The sequence below is a fragment of the Puccinia triticina genome, chromosome 18A (genome assembly GCF_026914185.1).
Source record: "Puccinia triticina chromosome 18A, complete sequence".
In the NCBI taxonomy this organism is placed as follows: domain Eukaryota; kingdom Fungi; phylum Basidiomycota; class Pucciniomycetes; order Pucciniales; family Pucciniaceae; genus Puccinia; species Puccinia triticina.
Genome location: NC_070575.1, coordinates 4,069,796 through 4,091,097, shown reverse-complemented (window position 1 = coordinate 4,091,097; position 21,302 = coordinate 4,069,796). Strand labels below are relative to the sequence as shown.

At 47.0% G+C, this 21,302-nt stretch overlaps 3 protein-coding genes across 3 annotated transcripts; all 3 read right to left on the bottom strand.

Moving 5' to 3' along the window:
- Positions 1-4,304: 4,304 nt before the first annotated feature.
- Positions 4,305-5,937, bottom strand: PtA15_18A446 (uncharacterized protein; the record flags this gene model as incomplete). Its single annotated transcript, XM_053164984.1, has 6 exons — positions 4,305-4,411; positions 4,477-4,752; positions 4,822-5,395; positions 5,518-5,601; positions 5,756-5,791; positions 5,863-5,937. The coding sequence occupies 6 exons, from the start codon at positions 5,935-5,937 to the stop codon at positions 4,305-4,307; spliced, it is 1,152 nt and encodes a 383-aa protein (XP_053028940.1).
- A 2,397-nt stretch (positions 5,938-8,334) lies between these two features.
- Positions 8,335-14,396, bottom strand: PtA15_18A445 (uncharacterized protein; the record flags this gene model as incomplete). Its single annotated transcript, XM_053164983.1, has 13 exons — positions 8,335-8,568; positions 8,651-8,707; positions 8,782-8,835; positions 8,905-9,084; positions 9,158-9,372; positions 9,436-9,691; positions 9,785-10,102; positions 12,366-12,523; positions 12,596-12,780; positions 12,864-13,056; positions 13,126-13,420; positions 13,552-14,210; positions 14,297-14,396. The coding sequence occupies 13 exons, from the start codon at positions 14,394-14,396 to the stop codon at positions 8,335-8,337; spliced, it is 2,904 nt and encodes a 967-aa protein (XP_053028939.1).
- A 5,604-nt stretch (positions 14,397-20,000) lies between these two features.
- On the bottom strand, positions 20,001-20,589 carry PtA15_18A444 (uncharacterized protein; the record flags this gene model as incomplete). Its single annotated transcript, XM_053164982.1, has 3 exons — positions 20,001-20,126; positions 20,237-20,358; positions 20,460-20,589. 3 exons carry the CDS (start codon positions 20,587-20,589, stop codon positions 20,001-20,003), a joined length of 378 nt encoding a protein of 125 aa, XP_053028938.1.
- Positions 20,590-21,302: the final 713 nt, after the last annotated feature.

Genomic DNA, 21,302 nt, shown 5'->3' with positions numbered 1-21,302 from the left:
CTATCGGCGCGCGGTGGGCCTTATCAACTACCTGGTACAGTGCACCCGACCAGATTTGGCGTTTCCGTGCAGCTATCTATCACAATTCCTCAACAATCCGTCACGCACCCACGAACATCAAGTCAAACACGTTTTCCGATACTTGAAGAAGACCATTCAAGCTCAGCTCACCTTGGGTTCTCCGCCATCGGAGAGTGGAAGAATAGTGGCTTTTGCAGATGCCAGTTTTGAAAGTGGAGTCGACTCGGCCTCATTCTCGGGAAGTCTCGTCCATTACTATGGAGCCGTCGGATGGCGTAGTCAGAAACAAAATGATGATGCTCCCGCCATCTCGACAACTGAAGCGGAATACCGGGCTTGCTCTGAAACGGGGCAAGACATTCGCTGGCTCGAACAGCTCCTTATTGACATTCATCCTTCCCTGCAATTACCACCGACCTCGGCACTCCTTTACTGCGATAATAGAGGAGCTCTCGCCTTACTCAAGAATCCTCAATATCAACACAGAACTCGACACATTAACGTCCGCCACCACTGGCTTCGGCATCACATAGAACGAGAATCAAACTTCAAAATCGAATACATTGGAACAAACGACAACCAAGCTGACTTCTTGACTAAGCCACTAGCGCCGTTCAAGATACGCAAGGCTCTGGAGAACATTTCATTAACAGTTGCCTAGCAAGCACGGGGGGCTGTGACAGTACAGCGACATCCGGACACCAGGAGGAAAGGGGGTTATGGAGCAAGGCGTGGGAAACTTGGAGGATTGGTTACATACTCAGCTTAGGTTTACATCTTGTAGATAGATTCCCGCTAGAGCCTGTATTTTTTCCTTTTCTTTTCTTTTCTTTTCCCACTCATCTAGTCATTTCCGCTCCTCACCTCAATAGGTGATTATCCTTCTTTTCCGTGTCCTTCGCTCTCCCAAGACTTCTCTCGTGCTCACTGCGGTCCACTGGCGCTTCTCAGGTGATTATCCTTCTTTTCCGTGTCCTTCGCTCTCCCAAGACTTCTCTCGTGCTCACTGCGGTCCACTGGCGCTTCACAGGTTATGAGCCCAGCGCTACCGCGTGATACCTAGGATATTATGGAGTCTTGGTATGATAAACCCCTTTCATAGCACGGGGGGCTGTCAGGTTGTGGTTCTGCTACTCTTAGCTTTATCATACCTGCTGGTGTCACTCATTCATGACCTGTCATTTACAGGTCTTACCCTCAATTAGGGATCTTCATGTGACACCAGTGGATGTTCATTCACCCACCTGCAGCCATTCATATCCAAGCGTCCTTAGTACAGTGGTTAGTACACTTGACATGGATATAAGAGACATGGGTTCAACTCCCATAGGACACATAATATTTTATGGAGTTTCACATCTAGTTATATTGACAAATACATAAGGCCTGAAAATCCATACTGATTTCCGCCACGCATAAGCGTGGCAGAAAGCAGTATGGCAAGTATGGAGTCCCCCAGGGACCAAGCTCCAGCTAAGATGCCTTGGCCACTTGAGCTCAGTCATCCAAATTAGAATGTGAGGAGAGGGGATTGTAGCCAGGATGTTCAGCTAACATGTCCCCTCAGGGCTGCAGCAGAGGTTGGATAATATCCTCTGTGTGGAGCGCTAAAGGCAATGATGGCATAAAAAGCCACAAAATCCCAGAACTCTCAGGCAAAAGGTACGACATAACTCATAAGCCTCTCCTACGGAGAGCCCTCCGGGCGGGGTCCCCCGGACCCTCCGTTCGAGAGGCTTAGTTAGGCTAGGGGTACTCCAAGGACCACGCTTCCCTGGAGTTCTCAATGACCGGTTGATGCTGGTCATTGGGAGGACTCATCCCTCTGGATGACCGGTATAGACCGGTCATTGGGAGGAAATAGCCCTCTCGATGACCGGTATAGACCGGTCATTAGGAGGAAACAGCCCTCTCTAAGACCGGTGCTGGTCATCGGGAGGACTCATCCCTCCCAATCATCGGGAGGACTCATCCCTGCCAATCATCGGGAGGACTCATCACTCCCAATCATCGGGAGGAAACAACCCTCTCGATGACCGGTGGTGGTCATCGGGAGGACTCATCCCTCTCGATGACCGGTGGTGGTCATCGGGAGGACTCATCCCTCTCGATGACCGGTGGTGGTCATCGGGAGGACTCATCCCTCTCAATGACCGGGGCAGACCGGTCATTGAGAGAGCTGTTTCCTCCTGATGGCCGGTCTATACCGGTCATCGAGAGGAATGAGTCCTGCCGATGTCCCTCTTGATGGCCGGTATGGCCCGGTCATCGAGAGGAAACAACCCCCTCGATGACCGGTGCTGGTCATTGGGAGGACTCATCCCACTCATCCCTCTCGATGACCGGTCTGTCCCGGTCATCGAGAGGGTTGCTTCCTCCCGATGACCGGTCTGTCCCGGTCATCGAGAGGGTTGCTTCCTCCCGATGACTGGTCTGTCCCGGTCATCGAGAGGGTTGCTTCCTCCCGATGACCGGGACAGACCGGTCATCGAGAGGGTTGCTTCCTCCCGATGACCGTGACAGACCGGTCATCGAGAGGGTTGCTTCCTCCCGATGACCGGGACAGACCGGTCATCGAGAGGAAGCAACCCTCTCGATGACCAATCTGTACCGGTCATCAAGAGGGATGAGTCCTCTCAATGACTGGTGCTGGTCATGGGGAGGACTCATCTCCTCGATGACCGGTATAGACCGGTCATCGAGAGGGTTGAACTTGTTTCCTCCTGATGACCGATCTGTATCCGTCATCGAGTGGGTGAGTCCTCTCGATGACCGGTGCTGGTCATCGGGAGGACTCATCCCTCTCAATGACTGGTGCTGGTCATCAGGAGGATCTCGATAATCAGCACCGGCCATCGAGAGGGATGTTTCCTCCCGATGACCGGTCTACCCTCGATGGCCGGTCTGCGGCGGCCGTCAAGGCGGGAGTGCAACAGGGTGCACTCCAAGGTTTATTGGAGTGCGCTTCTGCACACCCAGCATTTCCTGGAGTGAAAATAGTTCACTCCTAAAACCACATACTCCTAAAACCACATCTTTTTGGAGTGAACTATTTTCACTCCAAGAAATGCTGGAGTGCACACCTGTGCACTCCAAAAAACTTTGGAGTGCACACCTTTTTTGGTGTGCGCAGGGTAATTTTTTGGTGTGCAAAAAGGCAGACCCTAAAATAAGGGTCTTGGTGAGATGGCAAAGGGCAAACCCTTAGGGTTGCTTTGCAACAGTTGTAAAACCTTGTAAAACCCTTGCCTCCACTGGGTTTCACAGGGCCCCACACAAAAGTCCGCCACCTTATTTTAGTCACTTGGCCCCCACCCTCTCCTAGTGCAGTAGAGAATCCCAAACCTGGGTGAATGTCCCTGAGCCAGGTAAAGTTCCTCCATTTCTCACTTTCCCTTTCTGTTCCTAATTACAGGGGTTACTTCTCCCACAAGTGGTGACTCTTGCTCTTCTCCCCCACCCGTTACACTGAAGGCCATAGAGCAAAACACCAAATTCCGTTGGCCCCAGCAGATCTGGGAACTAATAATTCCTTACCTGATGTCGATTTCGAAAGTACGAGAGTTGTTGAACTTGAGAGGGAGAGAACAGAGAATGGGAGACCGGACAAAGAGAGAAATTGTTTGCATTGCCTGTCAAGTGTATATTTCGCAGAGAAGGAGATGTTCATACAGGGACCCAAAGTATCTAGATATAGTTTTGGCATATCACTGTATCTCAGGAGTTTTCTATGGTGGGCATCAAGTAGGAAAGGATAGGGCTCATGGCGGCGGAGCAAATGATTCTGAGTGGCGTATGAGAACAGGGACGCCCAGACTGGCCCATGCTTTCAAGAATGAAATGTATCGAGAGACAGGTCTAATCGCGTTGTAAGATAATCGCGTGGATGGTTTGGATCACTTTTGCATTTCAGTCTAGGGAATGGCCGGGGCAAAGAAATTTAGCAAAAGGAAGGCTGGGGAAAAATAGAGGAAGCTGTGGGCACGAGCATTCAAGGAAGCTGTAGAAAAAGTATGTGAATGAGAAGACGCTTGTAAATGGTGTGCGACGAAAGAGATGCAAGAGTTGCTGGGTAGTGAGGGGGGTATCGAAATGAAGGCAGACGGTTGTTTTTCAAGGATATCATGCTTCAATGGGGAACGGATCGACAAGGAGGGAGGGAAAGGTTACACTCGTATAGAGGGGATGAGGCGGGTGACGTCAAAGAATAATTAAAAAGAATAAGAAATAGGAAACAAGAGTACGGGAAAAAGGGGCTGCTCTAGTTCTAGGTTGATTGGCTATCAAAATTTAAGCTGTTTGGGTTGTTCCCATGGGTATTGGGGGTTACCGAAATGACCATAGGCAGCGGTCTGGGTGTAGATGGGTCTTTGCAGACCAAGTTCTTTCACTGGATGATTTGTTCAGGAGGGTCAGCGACCGACGCATGATAGATATGAGGATCAGATTACTCACCAACAACACCGGGTCTCAAGTCAAAGTTACGTAGGATGATGTCGACTAGCTGGGCGTCGGTCTTTCCTTTGGATGTTCCGTACGAGTCCACGTGAATACTGAGCGGCTCGGCGACCCCGATGGCGTAGGACAATTGGACCAAGATCCTTCGGGCCAATCCGGCGGCGATTATCGACTTGGCGATCCATCGGGCCAGGTAGGCCCCTGATCGATCAACCTTGGACCAATCCTTCCCGGAAAACGCACCTCCTCCGTGGGCACCCCAGCCTCCGTATGCTGTGGACACATGTCAAGCTTTGGTTGGTCTGGCTAGTGGAAAAAAAGCGTTAGATGAGGGAAGCTTACAGTCGACGATGATCTTTCGACCAGTTAGTCCGGCATCACCCTGAGGACCACCGATCACGAACCGCCCGGCAGGTTGGATGTGGTAGATGGTTCTGTCGTCGAGCAGATGGGAAGGGATGACCTGCTTGACGATCTTCTCCATGACGGCTTCTCGCAGGTCTTCGGTGGAGATGCTTTCAGCATGCTGGGTAGAAACCACGATAGTGTCTACTCGAATCGGCACCACTGCCCCGCTGTCCTGCTCCTTCTTGTACTCGATCGTGACTTGGGTCTTGGAATCCGGACGGAGCCAATTCAGTCCGCCCTCTTTCCGTCTCTCTTCGGCCAGCTTGGCATTCAGTTGATGGGCCAGGACAAGCGTCAGGGGCATCAGCTCAGCGGTCTCGTCGGTGGCGTAGCCGAACATGATACCCTGATCACCAGCCCCATGGTTTTCAAGACTTCCGTTATCCAAGCCTTGAGCGATATCAGGAGACTGCTGCTCGATGGCCACGAGGACGTTACAGGTCTTGTAGTCGAAGCCCTTGTCGGAATGGTCGTATCCGATTCGCTTGATCGTCTCACGAATCACTTTCTGGAAATCGATCGGCGATCGGGTCGTGATCTCACCAAAGACCATGATCTGGAAGGTAGAGACACAGATCCCACCCCATGAATGATCCCGCTGGCAATTGATTGAGAGAGAAAAGAACACACCATGCCGGTCTTGCTGGCAGTCTCACATGCGACCTTTGACCACGGGTCGTCTTTGAGGCATGCATCTAGAATGGCATCAGAAACCTACGATTTCACGGACGGTAAGAGTTAGAAAATTGAGTCTCGATCGCTAAACAGTAGATCCGAGGCTTTTCTTGGGAGTGATCGGGGCAGTAGGGAGGGAGGGATGGGATGTTTGATCGGTGGCTCTGATGATGATGACGTCGAAGCGACTGACCTGATCACAGATCTTGTCCGGGTGGCCTTCACCGACCTGCAAGCGATCGAAAATAGACTGGGTTAGGGGGTGTGGCTGTGTGGAGAAACAAGACACTGAGAACTCACCGATTCTGAGGTGAAGAGAAAGTGACCCTCGGGCAGGGTAGGCTTGGCAGAGGGCATGGAGTTGCTTGCAGGCATGACGGGCTGGGCAGACGTTCGGCTGGTTGAGGTGGCGCGTCAAGTCGTTGGGGCTGGCTGGCTGGCTGGCTGGCTGAGTGTGGGCAAGAGGCACGACAGCAAGGGCAGATATGTAAGCAAAAGGGCGGGCGGAGAGTGCTTGGGAGTTGGGGAGAAATTAAAGGTGCCACAAGACGAAGTTGTCTTTTGAAAAAATATGCGGTATCACTCGAGCTTCAGACGCTGCAGTTGTGGTTTTCCTGTCTGGATCTTGCGCATTCATTTTCAACATGCCGCCCGGTCCGGAAAGGGCAACAAGTTACAGAAACCTAGTTGCAGGAACTGTAAAGTTGAAGAGGAGCCAGCCGGATGCAGCGACGTAGCCAGCTGGGATCGAACCTGCGCCCAAGCATCCCGTGTTCCATGCAGCTGCCAGAGCGCTCAATCGCTCAAAGCGGCCTCCTAAGTGGCCGGCCCACGTGCCGGCAATCAATCTCCTCCAACAGGATAGGAGCACGCTCTCGGGAAACGCATGCACACGAATGTGGGTACATGGCTTGCCAATGATATGTACATAAACATTCGCTTGAAGATTCTCGTGTCGGGACGGGATTACGTAAATAACCAAAATGGCTTCATCTTGGCCTTGCAGCCATGCATGGGGGACCATTGGGAGTTAGGCGAGGAATTGAAGTTCATCAAAAATGACTTACTTGCGCTGATTGCCGTAGTCGTCCGATGTTTCCTTCGAAGACTTGGTGGAAGAGAAGTTATATTGAGGTGGAAGGGGATTTAGACCGAGTAGGAAGTATGTACTTTATTGTTCGTTTTCTGAATGGTTATCCAGGTCCAAGAACGTCTTTTTATAGGGCAAGATAAGGACTGGTCACACAGACCACAAGGTTGCGTGATTGAGGATCCAAATGGACTTGCCCGGCGTCCCGATGGTGCAATCGCACTACATAAGGCGCAGACCAGATCGAACCCAGATCTGGAGTAATGCTACATCACAGGCTATCCCTTCGAGCCGAGGAACCTGCAAAGATCCATCAGGGAAAAAGAAGAAAAGGAAAAAAGTGAAGAGCTGCACTGACATACCACCTTTCGGCCCCTTCCCGTTGCAGCCCTGTGCAGTCTCAGCTTCCCTGCGTTACAAAGCTCAGCTAGGCTCTCGTTCCGTCGCAGGATGCGCCATGCCCAGCTCGGTCCATCCCCCAGAAGTTGAACCGGCCGGAGGAAAACTTCCCAGCAAGGTGGGGTATCAAGTTGAGCACTTGGGAGTTGCGGTCGGTTAGGGTGTTGTAAACGATTAGCCATCAGAAATCGTCGCTGGGGATTGAGTTCAGCGTCCAGGACGATGTACCTTCACAGTCGATCACTCCCGAAATGCTGGGGGATACATATGCCGCCAGCTCTTGTTTTTGGCCGCATGATTTGCTCTTGCCATCGACTCTGCCATAAGAATGCGTCCCCAACTGCGTAAACTGACGCGCTGAAAGTAAACCCTTGCTCAACATGAATGATTGTCTGTGGAACGCACAGTCCATAAACAGTACAATATTCAACGCTTATCATGGGCGCAGGCAGTGATTGACAAAGCAGTTGGAGTCTTTTTCCTAAAGCTGATTTGATGCCGCGGTGCTGGGCTCGACTCAAGGCTGATTGGAATACCAGTAAAGTTAGTTTTCCAATCGGGGATAAACAATCTGGCAGCTCACCTACAACACAGGCTTGGTTGTTCATCTCTTGGGAGGGATTTGCTCCTATGTAACTTCCAGCAGTCTTGGTTGCAGCATATTGAACCCAGCATAGATCGTATACAGGAAAATTTAATAAATAAGGAAATGTGATGTTCTTGATCAGCAGGAGTTTCGTTTCCTTTCTTACCTTTCAGCGCTTTCGACGCTGTGAGAGATACTTCTGTTTTCCCAAGCGGCTCTCCAGGGCTCTCCTCTTTGGGCTACCTGTGCTACGAACACACATATTGTAATCACTCGGTAGTTCAACTGTGATGCATGGTGAGAAACACGGTGTCGCAACTCGGATTGCTTGCGACATTAATCAATGCTATGAATTCCAAGTCACAGTTGATGGATAGAAGGAGAAAACCAAATTTCTGAACGTGGCATTTCATAAGATCAGAAAGAAAGATCCAAAAGAAAGTAACAAAAGACGGTTATGTCGTTCAAGAATCTAACCGGAAAATCTTGGTTCAAGCTAGCTGAGAATAGATAAAACAAGTCCACTGAGGGTGCAGAAAATCAATTTCTTGAAGGAATTCAACATAAAATAAACTCGGTCTTCACGCGACAGAGGGCGAGAAAAAAAGAAAGAAAAAAAAGTAAAGGTGATGCAATCCGAAAGTTGGCTTGTTACCACAAGTAAATCACGACGCGAGGCACTTGGCCGAAGTGAAACTTAGAGATCAGGGATAGCGGATGATTGCACTTCCTCGCGATCGAAAGAAGGGTCCTGTTGAGTCTCCGGATGATCGCCCTTGGGGTCTTTGTCTTGCGGCTGTTTCTTCCGGGCTTGATCCTTCCGGGGGGGATGTTCGGGATCCTTGAGATCTTTGGTCTCCTCGGAATCTTCGGCGTTCTTAGGAAAGTACGGTTGAACGCTAGTGAAGTTTGGCTGGTCAACCCACTCCTCCTTTGGTGGTGGCAACAGACGGACATGTTATACATCAATAGACCGTCAAGCAGGGACGTGGATAATAGAGAAAAATACGCACCGAGACACAGTGCGAGCTGTCGGATTGTCCTTCCTTAATCAGGGCCCAAGGGGAACTCTAATGACGGGAGAGAGAGGTCAGTGTCTGTGTACAGCGTGCTGGAAGTACGATCCTTGAGATGCAAAACTTACTTCATCAAAAGCACCGGCACCATACATGATGAAGCCAGCGAGAGAGGGGTACGACTGTTTCGGAACGGAAGAACAATCAGCCAAGGGCGGATTAACCACGGTAAGAACATGCTAAAGACTTACCTTGGAAACTTCCTTCACGAACTTGACAAGCGTGCGGGTACATGATGGATCGCTGCCACCGGCAAGGGTTCCGACGATCGCTTGTCGCTTGTGCTCTTTGAGGATCTTGACAACAGGCTGAACGATATCGGACACATCAACGCCACCGCATCGCTGAGAGTTCTGCTTAAGTCCCAATGTCTAAAACAAAGCAAATTTCGTTAGTTCAGCGGATAGCTGACTGAAGTCGAATGTTCTACAAGTTACCGCTTACCTGAGAGACATCGAATACAATACCATGGGTAGTCCCGTCAGGGTTTTTGATGTGTTGCATCCTCTCGAAGTCTTCGGGGAAATCTCTGAAAGTGTTGAAAGTGGTACTGGCGCTGGGAGCGGCAAAGGATGGCAGTACGATCACGTTTCTCGCGCCACTCTCTCGGATGGCTGTGACGGCGGCTTGGATAGTCTCGTTCCAATTTCTCGGGAGCACTGGGAGACCGAAGAATTAGACAAGTGTCCGAGTTTCAAGGGTGCTCTCCAGTCTGGACTCACCGCTACCATGGGGGACTGCCATCAAATGAAAGATAACCCGTCGATCGTGTTGGAAATGCTTGGCCATCTTTCCCCAGAACTCGACGAAAGAGGCATTGGCAGCCTTTCTGAGGGAAGGGCCATCCTTTTCGACGATGTGCGATGTAAAGTTGGAAAAGTGAATGGTAGACATGGCAAGCGAAACTACGGCTGTCGCATTGCGCGAAGTGACGGTGGCTACGACGTCTGTGTAAACTTCCAGCTTTGTGATGTTGTGCTGGTTTGTTGAATCAAGATTTTTGTTGCGGATGATGAAAATCAGTGAACATTTACTTGTCTTGCAGGACTTGGAGGATCTAAGGTTGCTTACGGCGAGGCTTTCCCATGACAGAGGAAGCTTGATCAAGCTGACATTGCGGTCATCCAAGTAATGCATCGCTTGCTCGAAATCAGGTATAGTGAAAGGATCGTTGTCCAAGCCCTTGCTGGGGACCTGGGGCACATTCTGGCTTGTGCTATTCGAATCGAAGTCCATTCCCGACAGAGTCACGCCGGCGAACGCTGGCAGTTTGGGGATCCGGACCGGCAACGTTAAGGTCGGCTTTCCCTTGTCGAGAGGGACGAGGGCTAATCCCGCTACCTGGTTGGCCCACGCAAGTGCGCAGACGGCAACCAACACTCCATATAGCTTGCAAGTCATGTCAATATCAATATCGAACAGTAAAAGATTGGATCGTGATCGAGATATGTAAGGGAAGTTTTATCACTCCTATAAAATGAGCCGAGGTTGGAAATGAGAGACGTTGGACCGTGAAACGGATGCCGATACTAGAGGGCTGATTGGAGGTCTCTTTATATGCGCCTGCCTCGACGCGGTATTTGGCAGTATGTATTTATTTTGTACGAGTCGCTTGTAGGGCAAAGGTGCTATGGTATACAGCGCACGGCATGTATCTATATGTTGCCTCGTATAACTCCGCCAGACTTCGTATACAAGATGCTAAAGAATCATACAACATCTCAGCATTTCGTGATCTGGAAGGGCGTGGAAATAGGCACAACAAACAGTGCGTTGGCGGTGGTGGACTTGACTCTTGGGCTTGTGGGGATTTCAATACAACCTTCAAATCAATCCGAATGTGGGTGTGGAGATACAGCGCTGCCGAACAAATCTCTGATCCAGCCCGGGAGTTGTGTGAGATGCTCCGATGAACATGACCGCCCAACCCTCTCCGCGAGCGTGTGCCTGCGGTAACTTGCACTCTGATGGAGAAAGAGGCTGCAACATGGGATTTGAGTGATGAAATTCGCCTTTCATTTTCGCAGTGTTGGTAAGTCAGGCTCATGGAGAGGGCAGTGCCAGAGCTGACCGTTTGAAAGTGCTTTGCCGATAGTTCCGAGCCCCTTTGCCATCGGAGTCTCGGAGGACCTTGACTCACCGTTCTTTCGGCCAAGATCAGAGGCTCCATCAGGCTGCATCCCAAATCAAGTAGATCCTGCATGCAACGCAAAAGCTAAAAACCTTCCATTGTTAATATTTGTATTATGGACGGTGTCCTACGGTGTCACACCATCCAGATCCTGTCCACCGAGCTCTCCATCACGATGGGGTCACGAATCAATGGCTTCTACGCCGTACAGGCGTGCCCCAAAATGCGTATATCTTCAATATCGAGCGCTTTCTACCTCTTTCCACCAGGCAGGCTTTTGAATAAGCCTTGGATTTAGGGTTCACAAAATAATGGCGGGGGAAATTTCAACACGCGCAAGTCAGCACAACGGCAAAAAAATACCTTCGGAATGTCCCCGCGGGACGGCGTCCCCCATCCAATAGAGGCACTTGGATTGGGCAATTCTACCCATCCCAGAAGGGCCGTGAGCTTGTTGTCGATATTTAAACTGTCAGGATTTGGTTCGCCAGGAATGGGTGATCAGATATCAAACTGTCAGGATTTGGACCGTAACGAAGAGAATTGGTGCTTCTGAATCAGGAGGCAAGGTGAATCACGGATAGTTCTCTGGCACTCGGTGGTCTATATGGACACAAATGGTCAAGGACTCAAGATAACATCATCGCGTCTCAGCCTTTTATTACGGTCAACTGCTCAACCAAAAGGTGGCCTGCGTCGGTTAATGAGTCAATGGCCCGCATGAATCTACCGATCCATTGACAATTACCAAATCTGAAGTTAAAGGAGGCGCCGATAAGCGCCGGGCAGATTGGCTGATGATTCTGGGTATTATATGTGAGAATGCACGTTTAGGCGAGCAGCACCCACAAAGTGAGAAAGGTGCTAGGATCTTATTTAGCTGTTATCCGAATAGTTCCAAAATGGCTTTCCTACCAAATTGCTTCCTTCAAAAGCAGGAAACCATATCCAGATGATAAATTTCTTTGCATACGCACATTACATCCATATTTCTCCTTCCTGATGTCCGCCGACTGCCTGCTACAAACCTGATCCGCTTCACAGATGATAGGAATTACAGACAGATCAGTGTCCGTGCCAAAGAGATATGCTCAGAAAATAAAGCAATGAGTGATAACGACAGAGAAACATATTTCGGAGCCAGGTGTACAACATCTGATTGATCGGGTTTACATACATCTAAACACACACATTTATGTATATACTGAATGAAGATTACAAAAGGGGGAAATGCGGGTTTGGGGATCTAGATGTATAGATGTGCTTGCTTGTGCATTGGTGGGTTACATACGGCCTCAGACACATTCTCGTGTATTGTGTAAATTCATATAGAACAAAAAGGACAAACGGAATATCCTTGTTTTCTTCCTTCATCTCTTTGTTTTTGTGCTTTTTGTTTAGATTAATCATCGTCCTCGAATGGCTGTTTATGGGTTTCCATGGGTTCCAGAAACACAAGAAAGCAAGAGATGTGAAGAACATTAGAGAAGGCTAAGCACAAGAAAGAGGACAATGACTAACATTGCGAGTATATTCCAGGGATTCCTCATCGTCGTCTCGCACCCTAGACTGATGTGGATGAGATAGGACAGCTGAGGATTGAACGGAGGAAATCTTGGCGAGGGCCGGGATGGATGCATCGGCCTTCGAGCCAGCAAGTCTTTCACGATCGTGAGAAGCTACTTGAAAGGACAGTCCCAAAGGATTAGGATCTACTAGTCAAGAAAAGTGAAAAGAGCTAAGGTTCTGACTTGAAGATGTGTACGGTTCTTCTACTCGATATCCTTCCACTCCCCTCGAGTTGTCTGAAGAGGCTTGATGGGGCGATGATACGGGCCCGCCGAGTGATCGCGCCGACGACGGAGTGTTGGGAGTGATACGGTTGGTAGTGGCATACCTAGAGGCGTGCGGCAGAGCAGGAGTGATCCGGGCATTCCTAAGAAGCTCAACATCATCACGGTACACCATCTATCAGCCTCTGCTTCTCGGCGAACTTGGAAAAAAACAAGAGGGTCTTACTTGGTCGTAGACGGTGCTGTGGGATTGGAGGGATTGAAAGCATTGGCGGGAGGAGGATTTGGAGATGGTCGGCTGACGTGTTCGTATCCGTCATCCAGACTCTCCGACTGGGAGGCAGGCGGGTTCGGCAGTTGGATTTCTTGCATCTTGGCCTTGGCTTTCTCCAACCACAATGACATCGTCTTCTTGCCGGCTGAAAGAGAGAGGCACACTCAGAGATGAGTTCCTTTCGTCTCTTTGTAGAGTGAAAAGTTTGGCTTACTTTCGGCCAGCTTGCCGATCTCCTCAGCAATCTTCTGGATCTCATCCTTCCCACCGCTGGACAGGCCGCCCTGGCCGGCTGGTTCGGCTGAAGCCTGCTCGGCTTGTTGAACAGGCCCAGGCCTGACAAAGCTTCGATTAGGCGGCGTGTTCCGTTTAATCCGCGGCTGGTAGGGCAGGTTCGCGATCTGTTGCTGCCCGTTTGACGAAGCCGGTATATGTGGTCCTTGTTGCTGTTGACTTTCTAGTAACATTAACTGACGGGCTAGTTCTTCGTCCGACTGAACCATTGATTCCTGTCAAATGAACATGTTAAAGGCGTTTTCAGTCAGTCTTGCAAGATGGACGAATGGGTATTTGGGCTCATGTGTAGATCAGGGCCGCCATTCGGCTTTTTTGCGACTTTGAGATGATAAGTAGTACTGACTTGGGCTGAAGGTTTATAGGTGGGATCACTAATCGCGAGTAGGTCGGATATGCAGGCAGAGACATCATTCCTATGAGCGGCCAGGACATCCTCGAGGATAGAGGATTGGATCTGAGGAAATATGGCTAGAAGTTCTTGGACCTGAGGAGATAGTTGATCGAACTGCTCGTGATGTGATCTGTTTTGAGTTTGGATTGCATTCTGATCGTTGGTTGATGGCCGACGGTCCTCTGCTTTTGTGTGGCTTTCGATTGGTTGTTGGCTTTCTGGCTGATGTAGATTCTTCTCCCCCGGTGCTTTCGGTGGTTCTTCTACTTCTTCAGTTGGCTGTTCTAGTTTCCCTTGTCCTAGTTCGGCTTCTCGTTCTCGTTGTTGTTGCTTTCCTTCTGGCTCCTGTTTTGTCTCTTTTGTTTGTTCTGCTTCTTCCTCTTTCGTTTTTCCCGGCTCCTGAACTTGGTTCAATCCTTCCCCTAACTCAGTCCCAGCTTCTCCCTGATCCACAACCGCTCTTTGTTCATTATCCGGGCCGTCATGTTCAGCCGGATGATATTCCTTCGTGCCGGGCTGTTCGTCCACTTCTTCCCGCTTGTCGCTAGTCTGATCATGATCCTGTCGTGCCTCTTGATCCTGTTGTCCTACTGATGTTTCGTGAGTTTTCCCTGTCGATTCCATCTTTTTCGAGTATCGGTCAGTGTGTTCTGGTTGTTGTGGATATCAAGTGGTTGTTCGTGGGTCGTCGATCGACAGGCGATGATGGTCGCCGGTGCCCAACGCTCGAGCAGCGACCTGACCGGGGAAACCTCGGGGGATTTAAACTCCTCGGCGGAATTCTCCTGACACCACATCTTCCAACAACAAGGAGAAAGCACTTCAATAACCCTTGGTCTGTTGGAGGATTCGACTCACAAAAAAATATGTTTTCAACGCCAAAGTTGATGGAACATTCCAATTAAAGTACATAAATTCCCTGGTTTTAGTCTCCAGAGGATCATCATGTCATGAGGGTCATGAGAGTCAAAGGGAAGATTATGGTATTCAAAATTGCATATGTCACTATTTACATAAAATCATAAAACCAATTTTGGCTGGGAGATGTCAGCGTGCATAAAACTTAAAGTGACATCTCCCAGCCAAAATTGCAGTTTATGATTTTATGTAAAAAAATCTTATGCAATTTTGAATACCATAGATGACCTGAGCTACTTTCTGAAGTGGATAATCCCTCCAGATTTATGTAGGTATTCAATTTTAAGCTAATGGAAGATGCAGTGAATTGAGGCAGGAAAATGCATACTTGAAATTATCATTCCCTTTGCAAACAGATTACTACAAGAAGCAAGCACACAAAAAGCATTCAATTGAAAAAAATGATAAAAACCAAAAGAGAAGAAGCTAGTATTCTGAAGCATGGATGGAGAAAAATCAGCTTTTTTTTCCATTCTAAACAAATCTCCAGCAAATTAAAATCTATAATCACACATCTACAAGTGACTTGGCAAAGTATGTAAAACTTCATCATGAGTATTACCAGGCAGTTTCTGCAAAATCTTTGTTTAGGAAACAGATAATTTGAATTGAAAACCCAATCACATTTTCAAGGAATTGTTCAATCCACTGTTGCAGTTCACAAATCTCTGCATTGTAAAAATCCAGGATATGTTTGGTGGGTTCTTCAAAATTGGAAGCTATTTGTGGATACCTATTCAATTCCTTTGTAAATTCAACTACATAACCAATAAATGTGAGTTGCTTTTGTAGCACTGTATATTTAGAATAATCAGGCATCAATTTAATTAGAATTCCTTGAAAATGACTATTGAGGAAATTCAAAATTTGGTAGACCATTATGAATTCAAACATGCTCCGATCCCTATTTAGAGAAAAAAATTCTTGAGGGTTCCAAAAGTATTCAAGAAAATTATGAATAGCAGAAATTGTTTCCTTATTTTCTGTACTTGTCTTGAATTCATCTTTTTTAATGCTTAAGCTTGATGAAATCCTGTTGAGATCCTCAAGAAAGCTTTCTGCAACAAATTCTTTGTGTATCTTGTGGAATTCATCAGTTTCTTCATCTGCATAATAGAATGGATCTTTCAGAATTTGCATGATTTTTTCTGTGGCATAATAATGGGAAATCATTTTGTCTTGGGGAGAGATGTCTGCATTTGATCCAGGTTTCAACAATTGAAATGCATCCACAGGCAAGATCCAGGAACAGTTCAAAAAGATTGATTATTGAGAGTCCAGCAAAAGCCAAGATAGTGGAAATATCAACAATAAAAAAAACATACCTGCAGAATATTTACTATAATAGTTTATCATCCATTCAGTATCCCAAAATTCTCTTGCAGGACACATTTTTTTGCTAAACACATAATCATATAGGTAACCACGGTGACTTTTGCAGTCTTCAATCAAGCTTGAAACCGCCATTTTTATAGACATTTGTTTGAAATTTTGGACATCTTTGATGAAATTTGGTGGACCTAGGTTGCATAACTGAATAAGATCTACCAGAAGAAATAAGGTTTCTGAATATTTGGACTTGAATAGGTTTGGGAAGTCTTGTGGATTTTTCTGCTGAAAATTGATGAAGTTTTTCTTTACAATTTCCCACTGCTCAATCAAGGGTCTGGTAAGGATTTCCTCTACAATGAAGAAGAGATAACCACTTATTGGGGTAGTGGAAGACAGATTAGTCATCAGATTGATGACCACACTAGCATGCATTTGCTTCTTCAATTTGTTGTACAGTCCTTCAATCTCTGTAGTGACAATTTTTTGAAATTCATTGAGGGTCTCAAATTGTTTGATTTCATGGATTACTTTCTGGATAACATTGCTTTTCCTGTCTAACAATTTTTTTTTGGTCTGTATAAAGTCAAGCACATGAGTCAGGTGTAAAGTTTGCCAAGCTCCAAGTCTGAAATTTACCCTTTTTGGTAGATGATTCTTTGGAAATTGTTTGCCCCAGCCATGGGTGTTTTTCAATATTCCCTGTGCACCCATCTACCATGGCAGGATCATAAGAACCTTAGAGAACATCCCAATGGAGTGGAAGCATTCAACAAGATGTCAATTCAAGTTTGTCAAGTGGAAAGCCTTCAATAGAAAAAAATATTCAATTCTTACCCACAGAGAACTCTCTTGGAATCTTAAGAATTGGCATATCTGTAATAGTAAATTGACTGGCTCCTAATATATGCAGAAATGTGTATAGAAATTTGTGAGTATGCTTAATCATGATTCACAACTAGTGATTGCACCAAGCTGGTTGTAATAATGGTTTTGCAGGCTGAAAGCTCAATTATAAGGTAGCTCAATGTTTCTAATGGTTTGAAAGTCCGCTGAGAGAGATTATAATTAGAATATGAACTATGTGGCTCTGTTTGTCAGTGTTACAATCAAGCGTCATAAATGAGGGGAAGTTGAGTGAAATCAGTGTGAAACCTCAATTTTTGCGGGAACAGTTTGCACCTTTCACAGAAAACAGATTATTTATCATGGAGTATATCACAAAAAAAAAAAACAGGGCCTCAAAATGAACACGCTGCATGAAGTTAGCAGAAGTCTCCCCATTTATGATAATCAACCCACAAATTTCCCTTGATACCAAACTCAACCCGCATGCACCCAACCCCTTGAAACTGCATACCACTTGGTGGACAGAATTTGCTATGTGGTTTGGCAGGTTATGTGGTTAAAAGGGTTAGCTGCCGGCCAAAATGAAAAATTGGTGGACCTAAATGAGTACGTACGTGGGTTGTGCCCTTGTACAAGTAATAGTGTGCGGTTTCACGGTTTTGACTCATATGATGAACCTTTTGCCAGCAAGAATGAGAGTCCTCCAAGTAATAATTGTGAAACAATACAGCCCTAACTTAACTTAGTCCCTCTATTGAAGGGACGTGGACACCGTCCCGCAGGGACCCTCCGAATAACCGGACATGGGCTTCCAACATGGACGCCGGAATGGGTGTCAAAACACAAGCTGTCATGTCTGATACCAAGCGCAAAACAAGTCAAAGCCATACCACTTCACGAGACCTTTATTAATGACGAAATTTTCCGTTAACTGCGGATGGTAAGTTGCTAACACTTCCCCCGCTTTTTTTTTGGCGATTTTCTCCGCTAGGCAATGTAGGCTAACAGCCCACCAACACTATGTACGCAACCCTTCAGCGGAGCACGGTTCTGCGCTAGTATTAGTTGGCCGCTTAGCAAGCTTAACTATGTAAGCCACTGGTGGTGAGCGGTTCTGGGCGGCAGCCCAGTCTCACCGGAGAGGCTTGCGAGCAAAAGCACAAAGCTCGCGTGAGCCGGACGTGATATACACGCCAAAGAATAGTCAAAATCAACTGATTGGAAATAGCTAAGTCAGTGTGGGGAGAGGGGATTTCTTTGAAATATATCAACTGCTTGTTGATATTCCAGTTGTCTGAGATGAAGTGACAGGAGAAAACCATAAAAGAGGTCTGGTTAGTGGAAGTCCAAAGATCAGTTGTTAACACAACTTGGTCCGTTTTTTCGACCTCAAGTAGGAGATTTTCCTTCATTGATGCGTACATCTTCATCACCTTGGTCTTGACGGTACCACAGGAGAAGATCTTGAATTTTGGTTTCCAAGAGTCCAGGAGAGCTTGGAAAAGACGGTGGTTAACCAAAGTGAACAGTTGCTTGTGTGCAATGATCATCTTGATCAAAATGGTGCAGGAAGTTTCTTGACAGAAATGTGGACGCGCCCTTACCAAAATTCAAAAGAGATTGCTTCTGCTTGCTGAGTTGGGAGGGACATTGCTCAAGGTGGCGCCACATGTGATTTGTTCCATTTGTACTTTTACCATCCATTCTGAGCTTGCAAGACTTACAGACTGCATGGAATTTGGGGCCTGCAAAATTGTTATATGTATATTCAAATTTCATGTTAGAATATTGCTACAATCACATTTGAAGAGACTTTGAAAATAATACTGACTGTTGGTTTCCTTGTTGAAATAAGACCAAACATCACTTGTGAGATTTTATTTCTTTTTTTTTGGTAGGCGTGTCTGTTTGGTTGTTTTTCTTGAATCTGCAGGGGTTGGGGTTGGGGTGGCTGTTTCCTTGGTTTCAGTGTCAGCGCCAGACAGTCTTAACGCCTCAGACGACATTGGTGGGTCAGGATCTGGCAATCATATACATTTTGCAGCTCTAGTTGATATTGCCATTGGGGTAAGGGCATGGAGGGGAGAGGTGGAAGCCGGTGGGAGCAGAGAAACTGGCAAAAGTGATGATCCACCAGTCATAGTTGGGTCAATTTTGGGGTTTTGGGTCGACCCAAAAACCAAAAAGGCTGCCTGAACCCAACCCATAATTTTCCCAACTTGGGTTGGTTTGGGTTGGGTTTGGGTCAACCAAATTTCCCATAAAACCTGCCTGGGCCCGCCCCATGACCCATTGGGTCTTGGGTCAGCGTTGGGTGGCCCGGACCCATTTACATCCTGACACATGTTACCCTTGTTCAACCTTGACTTCAATTTTAAAAGCTAGGACTGATTATTTCTCCTATTCTGTCTTCTCCTTGCTGCTTCCCACTGGACCCAAAGCAAAGTTAATTTGCACAAATTTCCTTGTTAGGTGACACTTGTGTTTATATTGGTGTTCAGTTGAGGTGGGCTGTTCTTGACTCACTCAGACTTGAGATTGCTTGATTCTGGAAAGAGACTGAGCTTAGGAACATTCTGGAATTGACTTTGAGTCCACAACTGTAATCATGTGACAGGTGTTTGACATTTCATCCAGCATTAGGTGAAGGACCAACATTTTTTTAAAAAGTGAATTTTGGCCTATGCAATTGCACACTATGAATCAAAGTGCCTTGTGAAAAGAGAGGACACAATTTTAAACAAAACACAACTACAGCTATGCTGGTGTTATAAGGGAAGAATGGGGAGGAATTGAGAACAGTTTTGAGAAGACAAAGAAAGGAAAAAGGAAAATCACGGGGGGAGAGGGAGTGGGGATTGATGAGAGAGTTATCATGTGAGATGTTCCAGGAAACATCTTGAGTCTTGAAGAAATCTTGCTAGGGCTAATTCCGCCTTCCAATTGCTGAGAACCTGATCAAGTTGTCCCTAAGGACCAACATGTATTCAAAATGGTGTGTTTTTCCAAACCTGTCAAGTACATAATGGTGGTTTTGATCATATTTGATATCCCCTATTTTAAAACATGTTGGCTGTTCACCTACCCCATTTTGGTATCTGCTGGTGACAAATTTTATTTCTGGCTAACTGAGTGGTTTCAAAGTGTGGATTTCTCATGTTTGATACCCACTAATGTGAATGAATAAAGGACAAACAAAAAGTGAACAAGAGATTGTGTATCTACTACAGTATGTTTTTCTACCTGGACAAAGAGTCTTTGGCAGTAAATGCGTATAGCAGTATGTGCACATGAAAAATGAATATTCAGTGTCCCCAGCGACCCTTTTCGTTTGAAGGGTAAGAAGTATCAGGACCTGTGCAGACTTTGCGATATTCCTGGTCGCTCAAACCCTTATTATTTGCGGTTGTTGAGCCACCTGCAGCAGTACTCTGCATTGATTTTTTCCAAAGAGAGCATTCAAAGGTTAGCTGCATTTTGATCTCTTTGGTTATTGGGGCTGAATAGAGCTTTGAGTAGAAGTGGAAGTATTTGGACAAACCCCGGGATTTGTCGGAGCAGTGCGTCTTTGACAACAGCCAAAATCTGTCGCAGGCACGTTATTGATCTTCACACCCACACAGCTAAACTTTTTACCATCAGGCGTAATGGGGGCGTCGTTGACTATCAAAGAGGCAATAAAAAAGAATAACGGTTATCTGTCAGCTGTTATTTCCAGCTCAGATCTTCATCTACAGGAAGGAGGTGTGGGGATATAAACTTACGAAAATACGTGGGATTCTTCTTATCTCCTCCCTTGAGGATGCACATTCCCTTTGTCCTATCGTTCGCATTCAGGCATGCATAGGCGGAAATGTCGGGTTTCAATGCCTTGCTTTGAACTGAAGTGGCCATCGTTAAGGCTACAACCGTCGATATGATTGTGAACTTCATTTTGCAAGTTGGAGATGAGGTTGGAAATGCGAGAATTTGGAGGGAAGTATTCCTGCCGGTTTTGTTGTTGGAGAGATTTTACAATGGTATTGACAGATAGTGTTGGGGAAGAGGTGAGATGACTGGCGGAAAATTGAAACAACCAGGATTCGGCGGCATTGGTTCACATTAATAACCACCGAGAGCGTGTTTCCTCTCGACCGAGTCCAAGGAGCTCCAGATATTGCCACATCCCCAAAGCAACCAAACCCCCAGCAACTTGCAACTTGCCAGGACCTTTCCCTCACCACCGGCACCAGCTAAACCATTCAAGTCACACCCCCTTTGAAAAAACCTGAACCCGACAATGAAAACCGGGGATGGGTTGAAAGGTTGCGATTCATCACTTTGATCAGGCTCGCCGCTGCGTCTTGGTCCCCATCACTTACGGTCCTCAGAAGCAGTTTTGAGAGAACTACACATCCAGTTCTGAAACATCGTATTTTCATACCATGGTATAACAGGCTCTAACAAGTCCCTCAAAGAGGAAAAAAGGCCCCACAGGGACTTGGTCCTTGAATTTTTCAGGCCGGGGGATGTTTGCCGAAGATGCCTTCTTGGGCTGAGATCTGAATCTGCCCATGGATCTTGCGCACCCGGGATTCAGGAGGGTGCTAGCGTTTCCGCCCTCCGTT